The 15,543-nt window shown below is 41.0% G+C and overlaps 1 protein-coding gene across 1 annotated transcript in view; it reads right to left on the bottom strand.

Annotated features, from left to right (window-relative positions):
* The window catches only part of ANKRD7 (ankyrin repeat domain 7), a 28,678-nt gene extending 20,651 nt beyond the window's left edge, over positions 1–8,027 (bottom strand). Inside the window, 1 exon segment of the mRNA XM_008258289.4 lies at positions 7,673–8,027. Within this exon segment, the coding sequence (XP_008256511.3) occupies positions 7,673–7,875 (203 nt within the window). The 5' untranslated portion in view covers positions 7,876–8,027.
* Between the last annotated feature and the right edge of the window lie 7,516 nt (positions 8,028–15,543).

Below are 15,543 nucleotides of genomic sequence, written 5' to 3'. Positions count from 1 at the left end.
CTCTCTCTGCATCTGCCTCTCTGTAACTCTGCCTTTCAAATAAATAAATAAATGTTTTTTTTTTAAAGGTCACTAAGGTAATTCTGGTTATGACATGGTAGTAGATTTGCACAAGAGGTAGTTACAAAAGCAGAAGGAAATGGCTAGATCTCAGGTATATTTAGTCTTACAAAGGATTCAAAAGAATGACTTAAATATTCTTGTCTAAGCATATTAAGTAAGGAGCTTTGGACTTATAAAGATAAGAGCAAGTCTGAAGTGGAATAACAGTCTCAGTGAAAGAATATTTGAGATTTCAGTTTGAGATGCCAAAGAAATGATATAATGGATCTGGTGGTTCTCTCAAACTGTTAACATTTTAGGAATTTTGTGAGACAGTTCACATCATATTGGTGGTTTGAAAGCAGCCACTATCAACAAATCCTAAAACCACAGGTTTTCCTTCCCAGCATTTCCCACACCTAAGATTTGTTACTAAACATTAACTAGCACACCACTGCCTCATAAATGGCCAAGAGAAAATACAGAGAATTTCTAAAAATATTTATCAATTTGTATTTCAAAGGTAGAATGGCAGAGAGAGGGAGAGGAACAGAGTTTACATCTGCTCGTTCACTCTGCAAATGGACACAACAGCCAGGTCAGGACCAGGCAAAAGCCAGGAGCCAGGAACTCCATCTTGGTCTCCCACAGGGGTAACAATAGTCCTAGTACTTCAGCCATCTTTCACTGCCTTTCCAGGTGCATTAGCAGGAAGCTGTATGGGAAACAGAACAACCAGGATTCAAACCAGTATTCAGTATGGGATGCAGGTGTGACAAGTAACAGTTTAACATGTGGCACCACGACACTGGCCCCTACAAGCAATTTTATATACCTATAGTTCAGGAAAGACTAATTTATAGATAGATAGAAGACTAATTTATAGATAGATAAATAGAAGACACAGAAATTTATATATATTCGTATAGGTATGTATTTCACTAATGCATAAGTATCAATATATTATATGTATGTATGTATGTATTTCAAGGAAGAGGTCTGGCTAGAGGAAAAATAGGGAGGCATTAGAATGTAGCTATTTGGGGCTGGCATAGTGATGCAGCAGGTTAAACTGCTTCCTGCAATGCCAACATCTCATATAAGTGCTGGTTTGAGTCCCAGCTGCTCCACTTCGAGCCAGCTCTCTGCTTTGGAACCTAGAAAAGCAGCAGAAGGTAGTTCAAGAGATTTTTCCTCTGCCACCCATGTGGGAGATCCAAGATGAAGTACAGGGCTCCTGGTTTCAGCCTGACCCAGCTTTGTCCATTGTGGCCATTTGGGCCATGAAACAGAATGGAAGATATCTCTCTCTCTCTCTCTCTCTCTCTCTCTCTATATATATATATATATATATACACACACACGTAATGCTACCTTTCAAATAAATAAGCATTTGAAAAATTTGTTTAAAAGAATGTAGCTATGTAAGGCGAATCTCTTCTGCAGGGAAGTGATGATAGAGAGAGTGAGAGTTATTTCACAGAGCCTCCAACATGTTTATAAGACAGGAAGATAAAACAAAACCAGCAAAGGAATCTGAAAAGAACTATCCAGAGAAGTATGAGAACGTATAGTGAAGCCAATATCCTGAAAGACTAGACAGTATTTCAAATACTACTGATAAAGCAAATAAGACACTTGGCTGATGTGCCAGGGAAGTAAGACTGAGAATTAACACTGACTGAAGTCAGGATGAAGTTAACCATGACCTTACAAAATAATTCAGTGGAGTGAAGTAGGATAAAAGCCATATGGGAGATTGGACAACACTGCTTCTGTTAGGGAGAAGGGCATACCTATCAGCAAGCTGAACATCAGTCATTTTTCTAATCATATCATTTCTAGCTACACAATTAGGATAAAAGTTGACATTTTCATGCTCAGTGATTTGAAAGCTCCCCAAAAGATTTTAAAGCAGCCACAGAAAGTAGATATTTTCTATTATTAATGCCAAGCACATAACTTCAATTCTGAATATATTTAAATGTTTGCGAGCAGTACATGGCATTGACCATTCCATCCTACATCACAAAGTTTCCTCTCCAGGATAAATAACATGTTAGGTCACAAAACAAATCTTAATGCATTTAAAGACTGAAATCATACCAAGTATCTTTTGGACCATGTGGAATGAAACTAGAAATCAATAGCAGAAGAAGGTGGAAAAATTCACAAATATGTGAAAAATTAAACAACAGTCTTGAGTAACCATTAAGCAAAACAGAAATCAAAAAACAAATTTGAAAATGCTTCCAGAAAACTGAAAATGTACACACATATTTACCAAGACAAAGGGAATGCAGTAAAAACAGTATAAAAGGAAAATCATAGCAATAAATATTACTTTAAAAAAAAGTTCTTAAGTGAACAATCTAACTTTACACTTCAAGAACTAGGAACAGGAGAACAAAATAAGCTCAAAATTACCAGATGTTTAATAAAACAAAATAACAAAGATTATCACAGAAATAACAAAAAAAATCAGTGAAGGGCTGGATTTCTTGTTTTTTAAACAAATTGACAGAACTCTAGAAGGACCAACTACAAACAAGATGGGACTCAACTCAAAATTATAAATGAAAATGAGATATTACAACTATAACCAATGACGTAAAAAAGGACCATGCAAGATTTCTATGGACAGCAATATATGTACAAACTGGGCAACTTAGAACAAAGGGGCAAATTCCTAGAAACAGTTGATCTACTGAGATTAAATCCCTAATAAATTAAAATTATGAGCAGACTTGTAAATTTTATAGAGATAAGATCAATAATCAAAAATCTCCCACAATTAAAAGCCCAGGACCAGATGGCCTCATTGGTGATTCTACCAAATATTTAAAGAATTAACATTAATCCTTCTCAAATTCTTTCAAATTCATTATATAAGGCCAGCATTCACATGACGACAAAACTAAGATAGATAACAAAGAAAACAAAAGTATAGGCTAACATCCCAATGAATATAGATGAAAAAATCCTCAACAAAATATTAGCAAGCCAAAACCAGCTACACATTAAAAAGATCAAAAAATATACCAAGGGAGATTTATCCCTGGGATGCAAAGATGGTTCAATGTACAAGCCAAGAATTAATATGATAGCTCAAGTTAAAAGAATAAAGGATAAAATTCACAATTGCCTCAATAAAGAAAATAAAAGGGTTTGGCAAAATTCAAACTCCTTTCATGAAAATAACTCTCACAAACTGGGAATAGGAGAAAATTATCTAAATTTTTAAAAAAGATTATTTATATATTAAAGACCACAGCTAACATCACAGTCAATAGAGAAAAGCTGAAAGTATTTCCCCTAAGATCAAGAACTGGGAAAATTTGATCATTCCCATTTCAAAAACAGTCCTAGAAAGCTCAGCCCAAGAAAATGGGAAAGAGCTAGAGCAACAGTAAGAGGGAGAGAGAAAGATCCACAGCAGAAATGAAATATGTACTTTAAATTATCTTATTTTAGAAATAGGGAGTTGTCAAATAGGGCTCAGAATTTTAGGCCAGCAGGAATAAGCTCTGAAGATCTGATATACCTCGTACCTATAGCCAACAATAATACACTGAAAATTCACTGGATTGGATTAAGATGGCAGAGTATGGAGGGAGCTTGCCACTCTAGTCTAGGAGGAGATACTCTAAAAAAAGTGGAGAGACTGCAGTCTCAAGGAAGAGTTAGGGAGAAAATGGCAGCGGAAACTCCATGCAAATTAGAGGGACACAGGGGACCTATAGGGAGGGTGTGGGCATGCACAATGCAGGATCCCAACAGCCAAGAGCCTCTGCAACAGCTTTGGAGAGAGGCCAGATCCGACTGCAGCAGCCCAAGCCACTGCAATAAAGCTGCAGGAAAAGCTGGGAGGAGATCTGGCTTGGAACCATGTAGGGGACAGTGTACCTGCCAAACTAGAGGAGAAAAAAAGGGGATGGGGGGCGGCACATTTCTCCCTCTCTGATCACCCTGCAACAGTGTCCTGCGACAAGGCAATACAGAGTGGGTGCCATTTTGGACATACATAACAGCTGTACCGGCCCATGTCCGCCCCAAGCAACCAGCTGAGCAGAGGCTCCTGAGTCTGGCAGGGAGAACTGACAACGGGTTGGGTGCTTGTGTCTATGGGAGGTTTGTGTATCAGGACTCTGAAAACACTGAAACTGCAGGCCTTTGAAAACACTGAGTCTGCATGGGAAGGCTCAGAGTGTGGCTGAGGCTTGGGGCAGTCACTGTGGGAGGCTCCACACACTCAGGGCTCCCTGGTTCCCTAGTGAGGGACATTGCTGGGGAATCTTCTTACACCCAGGACTGCACAGATCCTTTGTGTGGTCCTTGTGGAAATGTGGATGAATATTATACCCACTGGGGCTAGTGCCCAGGCACCAGTCCCCTTTGAGGAGAGGAAAGAGCTGAGTCTATGCCAACAAAAGAAAAACCTCCCCTTTGATTAAAAAAAAAAAAAGAGGAAATTTACCACACCCACTTGGGTGTCACCTTAACACTCCCTTCACTCTGGAGCACTGAACAGAGATCCCTGGCCACCCCCACCACATGCCTGTAGGTATTCCTTGAAAGCAGATACTCAGACATAGTCCAAAGATAAATCCACTCATAATCCACTCATAGTCCAAAGATAAAAGCCACCACATCAAAAAAAAAAAAAAAAAAAAAAAAAAAAAAAAAAAAAAGAAGAAACAAGTATCTCCACAAATGCTTAATAATAAACCAATTCAAGAAACAAGAAAACAAATACAACATATGCCCCCAAAAGATTATAACACTTAAATACTAGATTATAAAGATGAAAAGTTTGAAGAAATGCAAGAAATGGAATTCCAAAAATTGATTTTAAGATTACATAGAAGTAATCAGAAGCAAATGCATGAACTAATGAAATCCATACATGATATGAAAGAAAATTTCTCCTGCAAAATTGAGATCTTAAAGAGAAAGCAAAATGCAATCTTGGAAATGAAGAATTCAATAGAACAAATAAAAAATGCAATGGAAAGCCTTAGCAACAGAATTGGTGAAGCAGAAGAAAGAATATTGGCCTTAGAAGACAAATTGTGGGAAATTATACAAACAAAAAACGAGAAGAGGAAATCAGAAAACTAAAAACACTGTTGGGAATTTACAGGATACTGTCAAATGACCCAATGTATGGGTTCTAGGAGTTCCTGAAGGTGTGGAAAGAGAGGAAGGACTAAAAGGCCTTTTTTAGTGAAATAATAACAGAAAACTTCCCTAATTTGGAGAAAGAAAGGGAAATCCAATACAGGAAGCACACAGAACTCCTAATAGAGATGACCAGAAAAGATCCTCTCCATGACATACTGTAATCAAACTCACTGCAGTAAAACATAAAGATCCCAATATGTGCATGAGAGAAATGTCAGTGTTAATAATAATAGATAAAATTAAAAATGAGTGAAAGCTGCAACATGGGGAGCAGTCCACACAGCAGACTCATAGAATTCCAATCACTATATATATATATATATATATATATATATATATACACACACACACACACACACACACCCCTCAGAATCAGCCCTTGAGGCATTCTCTTCTGGTTGAAAAATCCCATGAGAGCATTTCAGGCATGGAAATCCAAGACACTGATGCAAAAAAGTGTCCTACATCAAGGATCTCACTGGGTGAGACCCCAGTGGAATGAAGTGGTCATCAAAGAAGGAGGTACGCTACTCTGAAGGGAGAAGAGAACCTCCACTTTGCTTATGGCCTTGTCTAAATTTTGATGGAGTTTGTGGATTCAAAGGCTTGCATAGCCTATGCAGCAACTCATGTGAAGAGTGATCGGGTGATCACTGATGTCATACATAAGACTTTTAATTGTTAAATTAACAATAAGAGTCACTGTGCACTACCTTCCCATGCAGGACCTCTCTCCTCAAAGAGCTGTATTATAACTATGCCAAATGCTCCCAAAAGATGTGTCATTCTTGGGTGCTTCATTAAAATTAATTTTCTGAAAAAAAGAAGTGAAATTAACTTGAAGATGCAATGATTTGGAAACAATCCTTATCTCAACTGTTGAGGAACAGGGTTTTTTGGTTTTTTTTTTTGTTTGTTTGTTTGTTTGACAGGCAGAGTTATACAGTGAGAGAGAGAGACAGAGAGAAAGGTCTTCCTTCCATTTGTTCACCCCCCAAATGGCCGCTATAGCTGGCACGCTGTGCCGATCCAAAGCCAGGAGCCATGTGCTTCCTTCTGGTCTCCCATGCGGGTGCAGGGCCCAAGCACTTGGGCCATCCTCCACTGCATTCCCAGGCCACAGCAGAGAGCCGGATTGGAAGAGGAGCAACCAGGACTAGAACCCGGAGTACCGGTGCCGCAGGCTGAGGATTAGCCTAGTAAGCTGCGGCACTGGCCTAGTTTTTTGGATTTTTTTTTTTTTTTTTACTGTGCAAATTGTTGAACTCTTTTACTTAGTTAGAGTTGGTCTTCTGTGTATAAGTTAATAAAAAATTGATCTTAGTGGAGAATGGGTCTAGGAATGGAGAGGGAGGATGAGGAGGGGTGGGAGAGTGAGTGGGAGGGTGAGTATGGTGGGAAGAATCACTATATTACTAAAGTTGTACTTATGAAATGCATGAAGTCTGTATTCCTTAAATAAAAGTTTTCTTTGGGGGAAAATAAATATATATATATGAATGTATATATATATATATATATATATATATATATATATGTTTTCCAGAAAATTCAAAAAAAAAAAAGAAAATCTATTAAGAGGGTAGATATCATGTTATATACTTACCTAAAGTAAAACTTAATTCAAAACTAGTTAAAGCTGCCATTGCACTCCCAAATGTGCCAAAACAGATCCTATAAACTGTACTTGTTATGCAGAGCTGACTAGGATATGCAGCTACCTGGAGCCCTCTGCTTGCAAAGCACAGCTCAACAACAGCTCTGAGTTTGGACGTTTACCAAGAATCTTCTCACCTGTAACTGAAGATCACTGGCTTAAATGAAGCTGTCTGGCGGACAGCACTGCATCAAGGTCCATCTGGGCTCTCAGGGATCTTTGTGACTTGACAAATTCAATGGTAATGATTTTGGCTTTTGAATAGTCTAAGTTATTCACTATTATATCACAGAATCTAACACTGCCTAGTTATATAGTTTTTACATATATTTGTGGTAAAGCAAATTGTGGTAAGGGATGTGCAGTAAATAAGGGGGAAGTAATCCTCTGTCCAAATCAATCTGATATTTAAAGTTAACAAGTTTCTTTAAAAAAAGAAGAAAAAAAAAAACTTGGTGTCCCAAAGTCTTAAAATATTAGTAACCACGATTCTGTGTGGTCATCCCACGACTCCTTTCCTATTCTTCCACAAAGACATTTTTTTCCAGGAGTATTATAGCAAGATGAGGAAAGAATATAGTGTGGACCTTGAGAGAATCCCCTCAAACACCCAGATTAGCATTCAAAATATTTAAGTCAGAAGCCGGAAGCTGGAGTGTGACATCTGCCAGAGGCTACCAGACAACCAGTGTCAAACGCCCCGGGCAGCTGTTGCTTCCAGAAACAGTGTTGCCCAGCCTCCCCTGTATGCTGCCCCTCGCGCGCCCGCTGCTCTTCTGCCCTGGCCACCTGAGATCTTTGTCCTGCGTGTTCACATCGTATTTCTTGAGCTGCAGGTATTCCTTCAGTTTCTCCAGATCCCCAGTTGAAGCTGCTTTGTGAAGTTTCCCGAAACTCTTTTTCTGCAGGCTGAAGCCCCAGCCTCTGAGCAGGTCTGACAAGTGGCTGTGGGACTCACTCTTCCCGCTGCAGAACCTTAAGAGCTTCTCCATGGCTGCGCAAGGCTACTGTCGTCAAATGGGACCAATATGGTTCAAACACAGGCCTTGCTCCTCAGCCCTGGCCTCTGGGCTCACAGCCTCCTCCGGCCCCAAACCAATAGTGGACGGGCGTGAGACCCAGAGCTTTATAGGCCTTGGTTGCCCGGCAACGTCTGTGAGCTCTCAGCTGTGGTTGTGACTGCATCCCCGAGGCTCTCGCGAGATTCTCCCCTTTGCCTTCGCCATACAGCCAAATCCACGGCCTTGCTTGGAGAGCATGAGCCCGTGGATGGAAATCTACCAACTCTTACAAATAGCCCCTCCTCCTTCAATGGCTTGAACTCTTGCCAACGAAGATTTACCTTGTGGGATGAAGGGGTGGATTTTTTCTTGTGATTTTGCCTTGAACTTTCTCCCAGCCTCACCTCCATGGTCCCCTGCTATAGCCCATCTTTAACAAGAACTAAAATCTCTCCATAGTCTCAATTAAACACATACTTTTTGAACACCACTGCTCAATCACAAAGCTACAGAAGCCCTTAGAAAATTGGATTCACTGACCCTACCGTCCAGGAATCCCTGAGCTTCACCACCTCACTCTGCACCCTCGTTTTCCCCTTGAGCTTGGTTTAACTCCATGGTCAGTCATCATCATCACTGCCATTGCATATACCTTGAATAACTCTGCCTCTATTCCTTTTCATACTTATCTGACCAACCACAGCCCTACTTAAATCCAACCTCTCTGTCCGATCCGGCCCAATTAATGTGATTAAAGAATAAAATAAAGCCATGTTGCCATCTTTCATTTTCAGTTCATAAAAATAGGCCTCAAGTGCACTGCTGTTCTTCCTAACAATCCTTAGAGATTTTCCTCTTCCATTCATACCTTCCACTTTCCATGACTGTTTCAAATCTTCCACTAATCTCCTCAGGTAATCCTTGATTCCTGAACCTCTGAGAATGAGGGCCAATCAGAAGAGAAATGAAATTCTACAGGCAAGACATCTACCTTGCAAAAACATTTCTTTATCTTCACTTTTCATAGATATGTTCACATTGCTAGTGAAGGCCAGCACTATGTTTGCATATCCTAGAGACTCCATTCTCTGTAGCCTATGCAAAGACATTGCTTCAGCAAACCCTTCTCCCCTTCTTTCTCATGTATTTCTCTATGGAGAGAGGAGGGTGGGGGAGAGAGAATTTTCAATCACTGGTTCACTCTCAAAATGCCTGCAGCAGCAGTATCTGGGCCAGGCCGAGGAAAGGAGCCTGAAACTCAATCCAGGTCTCCCACATGGGTTATGGGACTTATTATTTGAGCCATGATCTGCTGCCTCTCAGTGTGTACATCAGATGGCAAGCAGAATTGAAAGCAGAGCTGGGACTTCAACTAGGCACTCTCGTATGAGATGTGGGTGTCCCTAGCAGCCTCTTACCACTACAACAAATATCTATCCCTATAGTTCTTACTAGTATTAAGTACATGCTAGCATTTCCCCATCCTAAAATTAAAAAAAAGTGCCTACCAGTTTCTCTGTAACCATCTCTCCTTTACTGTAAAACCTCCTCAGAAGGATTATCTTAATCTTATAATCTTTGTCTACAAATTTTTATTTTTATTTTTATCTTCACCTTTTCAGCAATTCCTATCATTACATTAACTGTTTGCTCCCACCACCCCATTGACAATGCTTTTAACCAATGTCAGTTATGATCTCCATCATGTGAAGACCAATCATCATTTCTGAATGTTCACTTAACACTGGAACATTTGACACAAATGACCATTATCTTGCTTCTTGAAGCACTTTCTTCGAGTGCATCCGAAACATCACACTTGTCTGACTCAGTTTCCACCTTTATAACCAGTTATTGGTTCTTTCTCAGTCCAGTTATTGGTTCTTTTTTATCTTCAGTATGGAGAGTCATAAGGTCAGTCTATCAATGGCTCTTTTTTCTCTTAAATCCTTGGGAGGCATCCTTAAATCCTATCTTTTACACCTACATTTAAACTGCCTGCAAATCCTGTCACCTCTAACTACAAAATATGTCCAGAATTCAATTGACTTTTATTCTTATCCCTATTCCCTATGAATATCTCATTCAATCCCCTGGCTTTAAATATCACCTGTGTGCTATTAAGTCCCAAATTGTGAATTCTAGACCGGTCCCTCTCCTGAATGCCAGACCATTATACATAATTGTTTATTCAATATCTATATTTGGTTGTCTATATTATATATGCTGTAAGCATGTCATACTTAACATGTATAAACTGACCTCCTGAAACTATCTCCTTTTCTCTCTCTCATTGCTCTCTCTCTTTCTTTCACCTCTCTCAACTTATTTATTTATGTGAAAGGCAGTGACAGAGCAGGATAGACAGAAAAAGAGTGATCTTTCATCTGCTGGTGCACTCTCCAAATGTTTGCAACACACCAGGCTGAGAGATTATGAGGCCACAAGCCAGGAGCCCCATTTGGGTCTACATCATATTTGAAAAGAACACAAGTATTTGGGTCATCACCTGCTACCTCTCAGGAATATTAACAAGAAGGTGGAGAAGAAACAGAAGCAGGACCTCAGCCCAGGCACCCTGATATAGAATAAAGGTGTCCCCTCTGGCAAAAAAAAAAATGACCTAAATGAAAGATCTCTGTGGGTGAGATCCCAGTGGAAAGAACAGGTCATCAAAGAAGGAGGTACCTTTCTCTGAAGGGACAAGAGAACTTCCACTTTGACTACGACCTTGTCTAAATATGATCAGAGTCGGTGAACTCAAAAGGCTTCCATAGCCTTGGCAACTCATGACAAGAGCCTAGGGTGATTACTGATGCCATAAATAAGAGTGTCAATTTGTTAGGTCAACAACAGGAGTCACTGTGCACTTACTCCTCATGTAGGATCTCTGTCCTTAATGTGCTGTACATTGTGATTTAATGCTATAACTAGTACTCAAACAGTATTTTTCACTTTGTGTTTCTATGTAGGTGCAAACTGTTGAAACCTTTACTTAAACATGCTAAACTGATCTTCTGTATATAAAGAGAATTGAAAATGAATCTTGATGTGAATGGAAGGGGAGAAGGAGCAGGAAAGGGGAGGGTTGCAGGTGGGAGGGAAGTTATGGGGGGGGGGAGCCATTGTAATCCATAAGCTGTACTTTGGAAATTTATATTCATTAAATAAAAGTTTAAAAAATGGAAAAAAAAAAAACAGGAAAATAATGGGTTTTTTTGAAAAAAAAAAAAAAGAATAAAGGTGTCCCAAACAGCACTTTAACCCACTGTCCCACAATACCTGCCTTCTCAGTGTTCCTTTAAAAATGAGTGATTCTTCCAGTTGCTTGGGTCAAAATTCTGGATGTCATTCTTAGCTTTTCTGTTCCTCAAAGGCTACATCTAATCAGTTAGCAAATCCTGATCACACAGCTTCCAAAATACATACAGGATTTGACCACTTCTAACACTAGAGTCCATTTGGCTTTCTTGGATTGTCCTGGGGACATTGACAGGAGGGGACAAGGTAATGTACAGATGGCAGTCCTTGGCCAGGTTTTGAATATTCCGGGGTGATTACTGCAGAAGATATGGGTCAGGGTTCTATTTTCACATGTGTTCAGGCTGCCATTATCTATCTGCATAGTCATTCATACATATTTTAGTACCATCTTTACCTCTTTCTGACTTTTGAGTTTCAAATCTTGAGAAAACGTGCCTGGGAAAGGCTGTCACAGCCCTTAAGCCCGAGGTCAGCAAGGCCCAGATTCCTGGGCAACGCAGTTTGCCTGAGCACGAACATCACCGGAACATTTCCACCATTCTGATGTCTAACTTACCAAAAATACACTGTGATCCTAGACATGCACATGTGCCCTGGGGCTCTGCACCTGCTGGACTTGAGTGTTTGAGTGTGCATACCCAGAGCTGCTGCTTACAGAGGCGTGTAGCACCTGTAGCGACTTTGCCTTTTTCTGAAGTCCGGGTACTTAAGCAGCGGAGCTTTGGTGCCAGGCCCAGAGAAGCCTGTTCCTGTGACCTAGTGCTAATATGGGGATTGCAGGAAAATTGTGGCACATTTGTAGCTACAGGTGTATTTTCCTCTGTACCATTGCATATATGGATCATCTTAAAATAGAGTCCTTTTATAGTCTCTCCTAGGTGGAGGTAGCAGCAGTATAGCAAAAAACTAACTCAACAGATCACTGATCCGATTCATATCTCTCTCTCCACCAGGACAAATCATGTAGCCTTTCTGGTCTTCATTTTATTAGTAAAAAAATAGCCATCCTCTAATGTTATTCTCATCTGAAACATGCTATGATTATATTCAATTTTTATATTCATCAAACATACTTTTAAAATTGCTTTCCATCCCCAGCAGATGGAAGACCTCTCTCTCTCTCTCTCTCTCTTTCTCTCTCTCACTTTGCCTCTGCTTCTCTCTGTGTGTAACTCTGCAAGGTCCTAGTCCACCTGAATGAGGATGGACTGGGTCCAAGGAAAGGTAAGTGCACCGCTGGCCCGTTTCCCAGCCTCCCGATCCCGGAAACAGTCAGATGCAGCAGGGAGTCAAGTCAAGCAAGAACTCGTTTATTGCACACGTAGCAAAGCCTTTTAAAGCACAAGACCGCAGGATTATTGGGGCAGGACATAGGGACCAACCAATTACTTAAAAGGTCATTTTATGGGGTGGTTTTTTACAAGACCAGCCATATGTCTGTACACTCGTCATCAGTTGTCCGTCACCTCCCCTGATGCGTGGCCAATCAGCTTTGGTTGTAAACAACTTTGAGTACCACCCACCTTACTTCCTTTGGGCACCATCTTTGAATTGCCTCGTGTGCCTAATTTCCCCACATAACTCTTTTAAGTAAATAAATAAATTTTCAAGTAAATAGATGAATATTTTAAAAAATAGAACTTTTAAACATGCAGCTTTACCTAAAGACTTGGTTTTTTATTGGGGATATTTTATTAACTTGCTCCAGGTGGCTCAAATCATGGCAGGGCTGCTGGCGTTTTGTGATGCAGTGGATTAAACCACCACCTAGGACACCATCCGATATGACAGCATGGGTTCAAGTCCCAGCTGCTCTGTTTCTGACCCAGCTCCCTGCTAATGCACCTAGGAAGGCAGAGAGTGATGGCCCAAGTCTTGGACCCTTGCCTCCTTGTGGGATACCTGGATAGAGTTGTAGGCTCTTGGCTGTGACCTGGCCCAGGCCTGGCTGTTGCAACCATTTGAGAAGGAAACCAGAGATGAAACTCTCTCTCTTCCTCTCTCTCTCTCTCTCTCTCACTTTCTCATTCTGTCACTCTGCATTTCAAATAAAAAGCAAATGAATAAATCTTTCCAAAAGAGAGGGAGAGAAGTTATGTTGTAAATTGAGGCTCTCCCCAGCACTAGAAGACAGTCAAAATGAGGCCCAATAACTACCAACCAGAAATACAAGAACCCTGATTGGACAAAGGAGTTGGATTTCATGGCCTCTAAGATGCTTGCTTCTGTGCTAGCACTATGAGAGGCATTGCTGGCTCTCTGCCCTATCTCTGTTCTTTCATTCTTTCTAACAATAGTCCATTTTTATTGAGAGGAGCAATGTGTCACCAAGAAAAGAAAACAAAACCACTCACTTTCTCAGCATGCATTGTAGTTAGGCGTGATCACATGAAAATGTTCGTTCAGTGGCATCCAAGCTGTATAGCCAGGATTAGTCAGCTGGCTATGGTTGGGAAAACATTTGTTTTTCACATATGCTAACATCACTTTCCTATTTCCTTTTCTTTATTATTTTTAACTACAAAGAAAATATGACATGAGGTGCCACAAGCCAATTGTAGTTCCAACTGATGCAATTATTCATGGTATTCATAACTTCCTTTGACTCGTAACACTTAACTGATTCCAAAAAATTTCCATATATTTTCTCAATTCAGTCTTCACAACAACCCAAGGAGAACTCCGAGTGTGTGTGTGTGTGTGTGTGTTTTACAACTTGAAAATTTGAAAATCCAAGAGCTCAAAGTAGGAGTGGGCATTTGTTGCAATGGCATTTGTTACCACTTGGGATGCTCTCATCCCATATCAGAGGGCCTGGTTCAAATCCTGCCTACTGTGCTTGTGATCCAGCTTTCTGCTAATGTGCCTCCTGGGAGGCAGCAGGTGATGGCTCACATCAATGTGACCCAGATGGGAGGTCTGGATGGAGTCCTGGAAGCTTGAGGTTGGCTCAAACCTGGCTGTTGTGGTAGGAAGTGAACGAAGGAATGGAAAATTCTACTCTATAGCACGTTTTCACTTTATGGCCCTGTGCAAAAAGGAATATACTATTAAACAAGATACCATCACCAGCAGACTTTGCTTGTTTAATAAAAAACCTGCCAAGTGCCAGAAGGTAGTCCACCATATTGGAGGTGCCACAGTCACAAGAAGCTGATTGTCCATTACCTCACCACGATGGTAGAACTGAAAATATCCATAAAGAAGTTTTTCTGAGGGGTAGACAATCAGCCTGGTGGCTAAGACCCTGATTGAGATGCTCACTTCTGATATCAGAGGGTTTGGGCTAAAGTTATGGTCCCAGCTCCCAATTCCAGCTGCCTGCTAATGCAAACCCTGGGAGGCAGTGGTGATGGCTCATGTATTCAGAGAGACCTGGATTGAGTTTCCAGCTCCCAGCTTTGTTCTGGCCCAGATCCAGCCATTATGGACATCTGGGCAGTGAACTCTTTCCATTTGCTCCCCCACAGGCAGCATTTGCTCCTGTCCTGGGAGGGAGGTTTCAGGTGTTGCTAATCACTTATGCTGCTAGGGGAGTGAAAGAAAAGGCCATGGAGGTGGCATTGTAGCCCAGTGAGTTTAGCTTCTGCCTGCAACAGCAGCATCACATATCAGAGCATAGTTCATGTCCGGGCTGCTCCACTTATGGTCCAGTTCCCTGTTAATGTGCCTTAACAGTAGAAGATGGCTGAAGTTCTTGGGCCTTTGCCACCCACATAGGTGACCAGAATGGAGTTCCTCTCATCAGTGAAGAGTTCTCTCTCCCTCTCCCTCTTCCTCTGACCCCTCCTCCCTCCCTCCCTCCCTCCCTTCCTCTCTCTCTCTCTCTCTCTCTCTCTCTGTCTCTCTCTCTCTCCACACACACACACACAGAGACATACACACACACAGTCACTCTGCCTTTCAAATAAACAAAATAAGTTTTAAAACAAAAAAAGCACCTGGGCTCCTACTTCTTACATGAAGCCAGTGAAGAGCGGTCTATGATTCCCATAAAGAACTTGAAATTTTCATTCACTAGAATTGCCGAGGTTTGCAATGCATTCAACTTAATAGAAGTATTCTGGGGCCAGTGTTGTTGTGCAGTGTGTTAGGTTGCTTCCTGCAATATTGGCATCCCATAAAGACACAGATCTTGTCCTGACTGCTCCACTCCTGATCCAGCTCACTGCCAATGCACCTGGGATAGCAGCAGAGGATGGTCTAAGTCTTTGAACTCTTGCCACTCACGTGGGAGACCCCGATGGGGTTCAAGGCTCCTGGCTTCAACCTGGCCCAATCCCGGCCTTTGTGGCCACTTGAGGAGTAAGCTCATGGATGAAAGATCTCTATGTCTCTCCCTCTCTAAGCAACTTTGCCTTTCAAATAAATAAGTAAACCTTTTAGAAGAAAGAG

The sequence above is a fragment of the Oryctolagus cuniculus genome, chromosome 3, assembly GCF_964237555.1.
Source record: "Oryctolagus cuniculus chromosome 3, mOryCun1.1, whole genome shotgun sequence".
Lineage (NCBI taxonomy): Eukaryota > Metazoa > Chordata > Mammalia > Lagomorpha > Leporidae > Oryctolagus > Oryctolagus cuniculus.
This window is presented reverse-complemented; position numbering and strand designations above follow the sequence as displayed.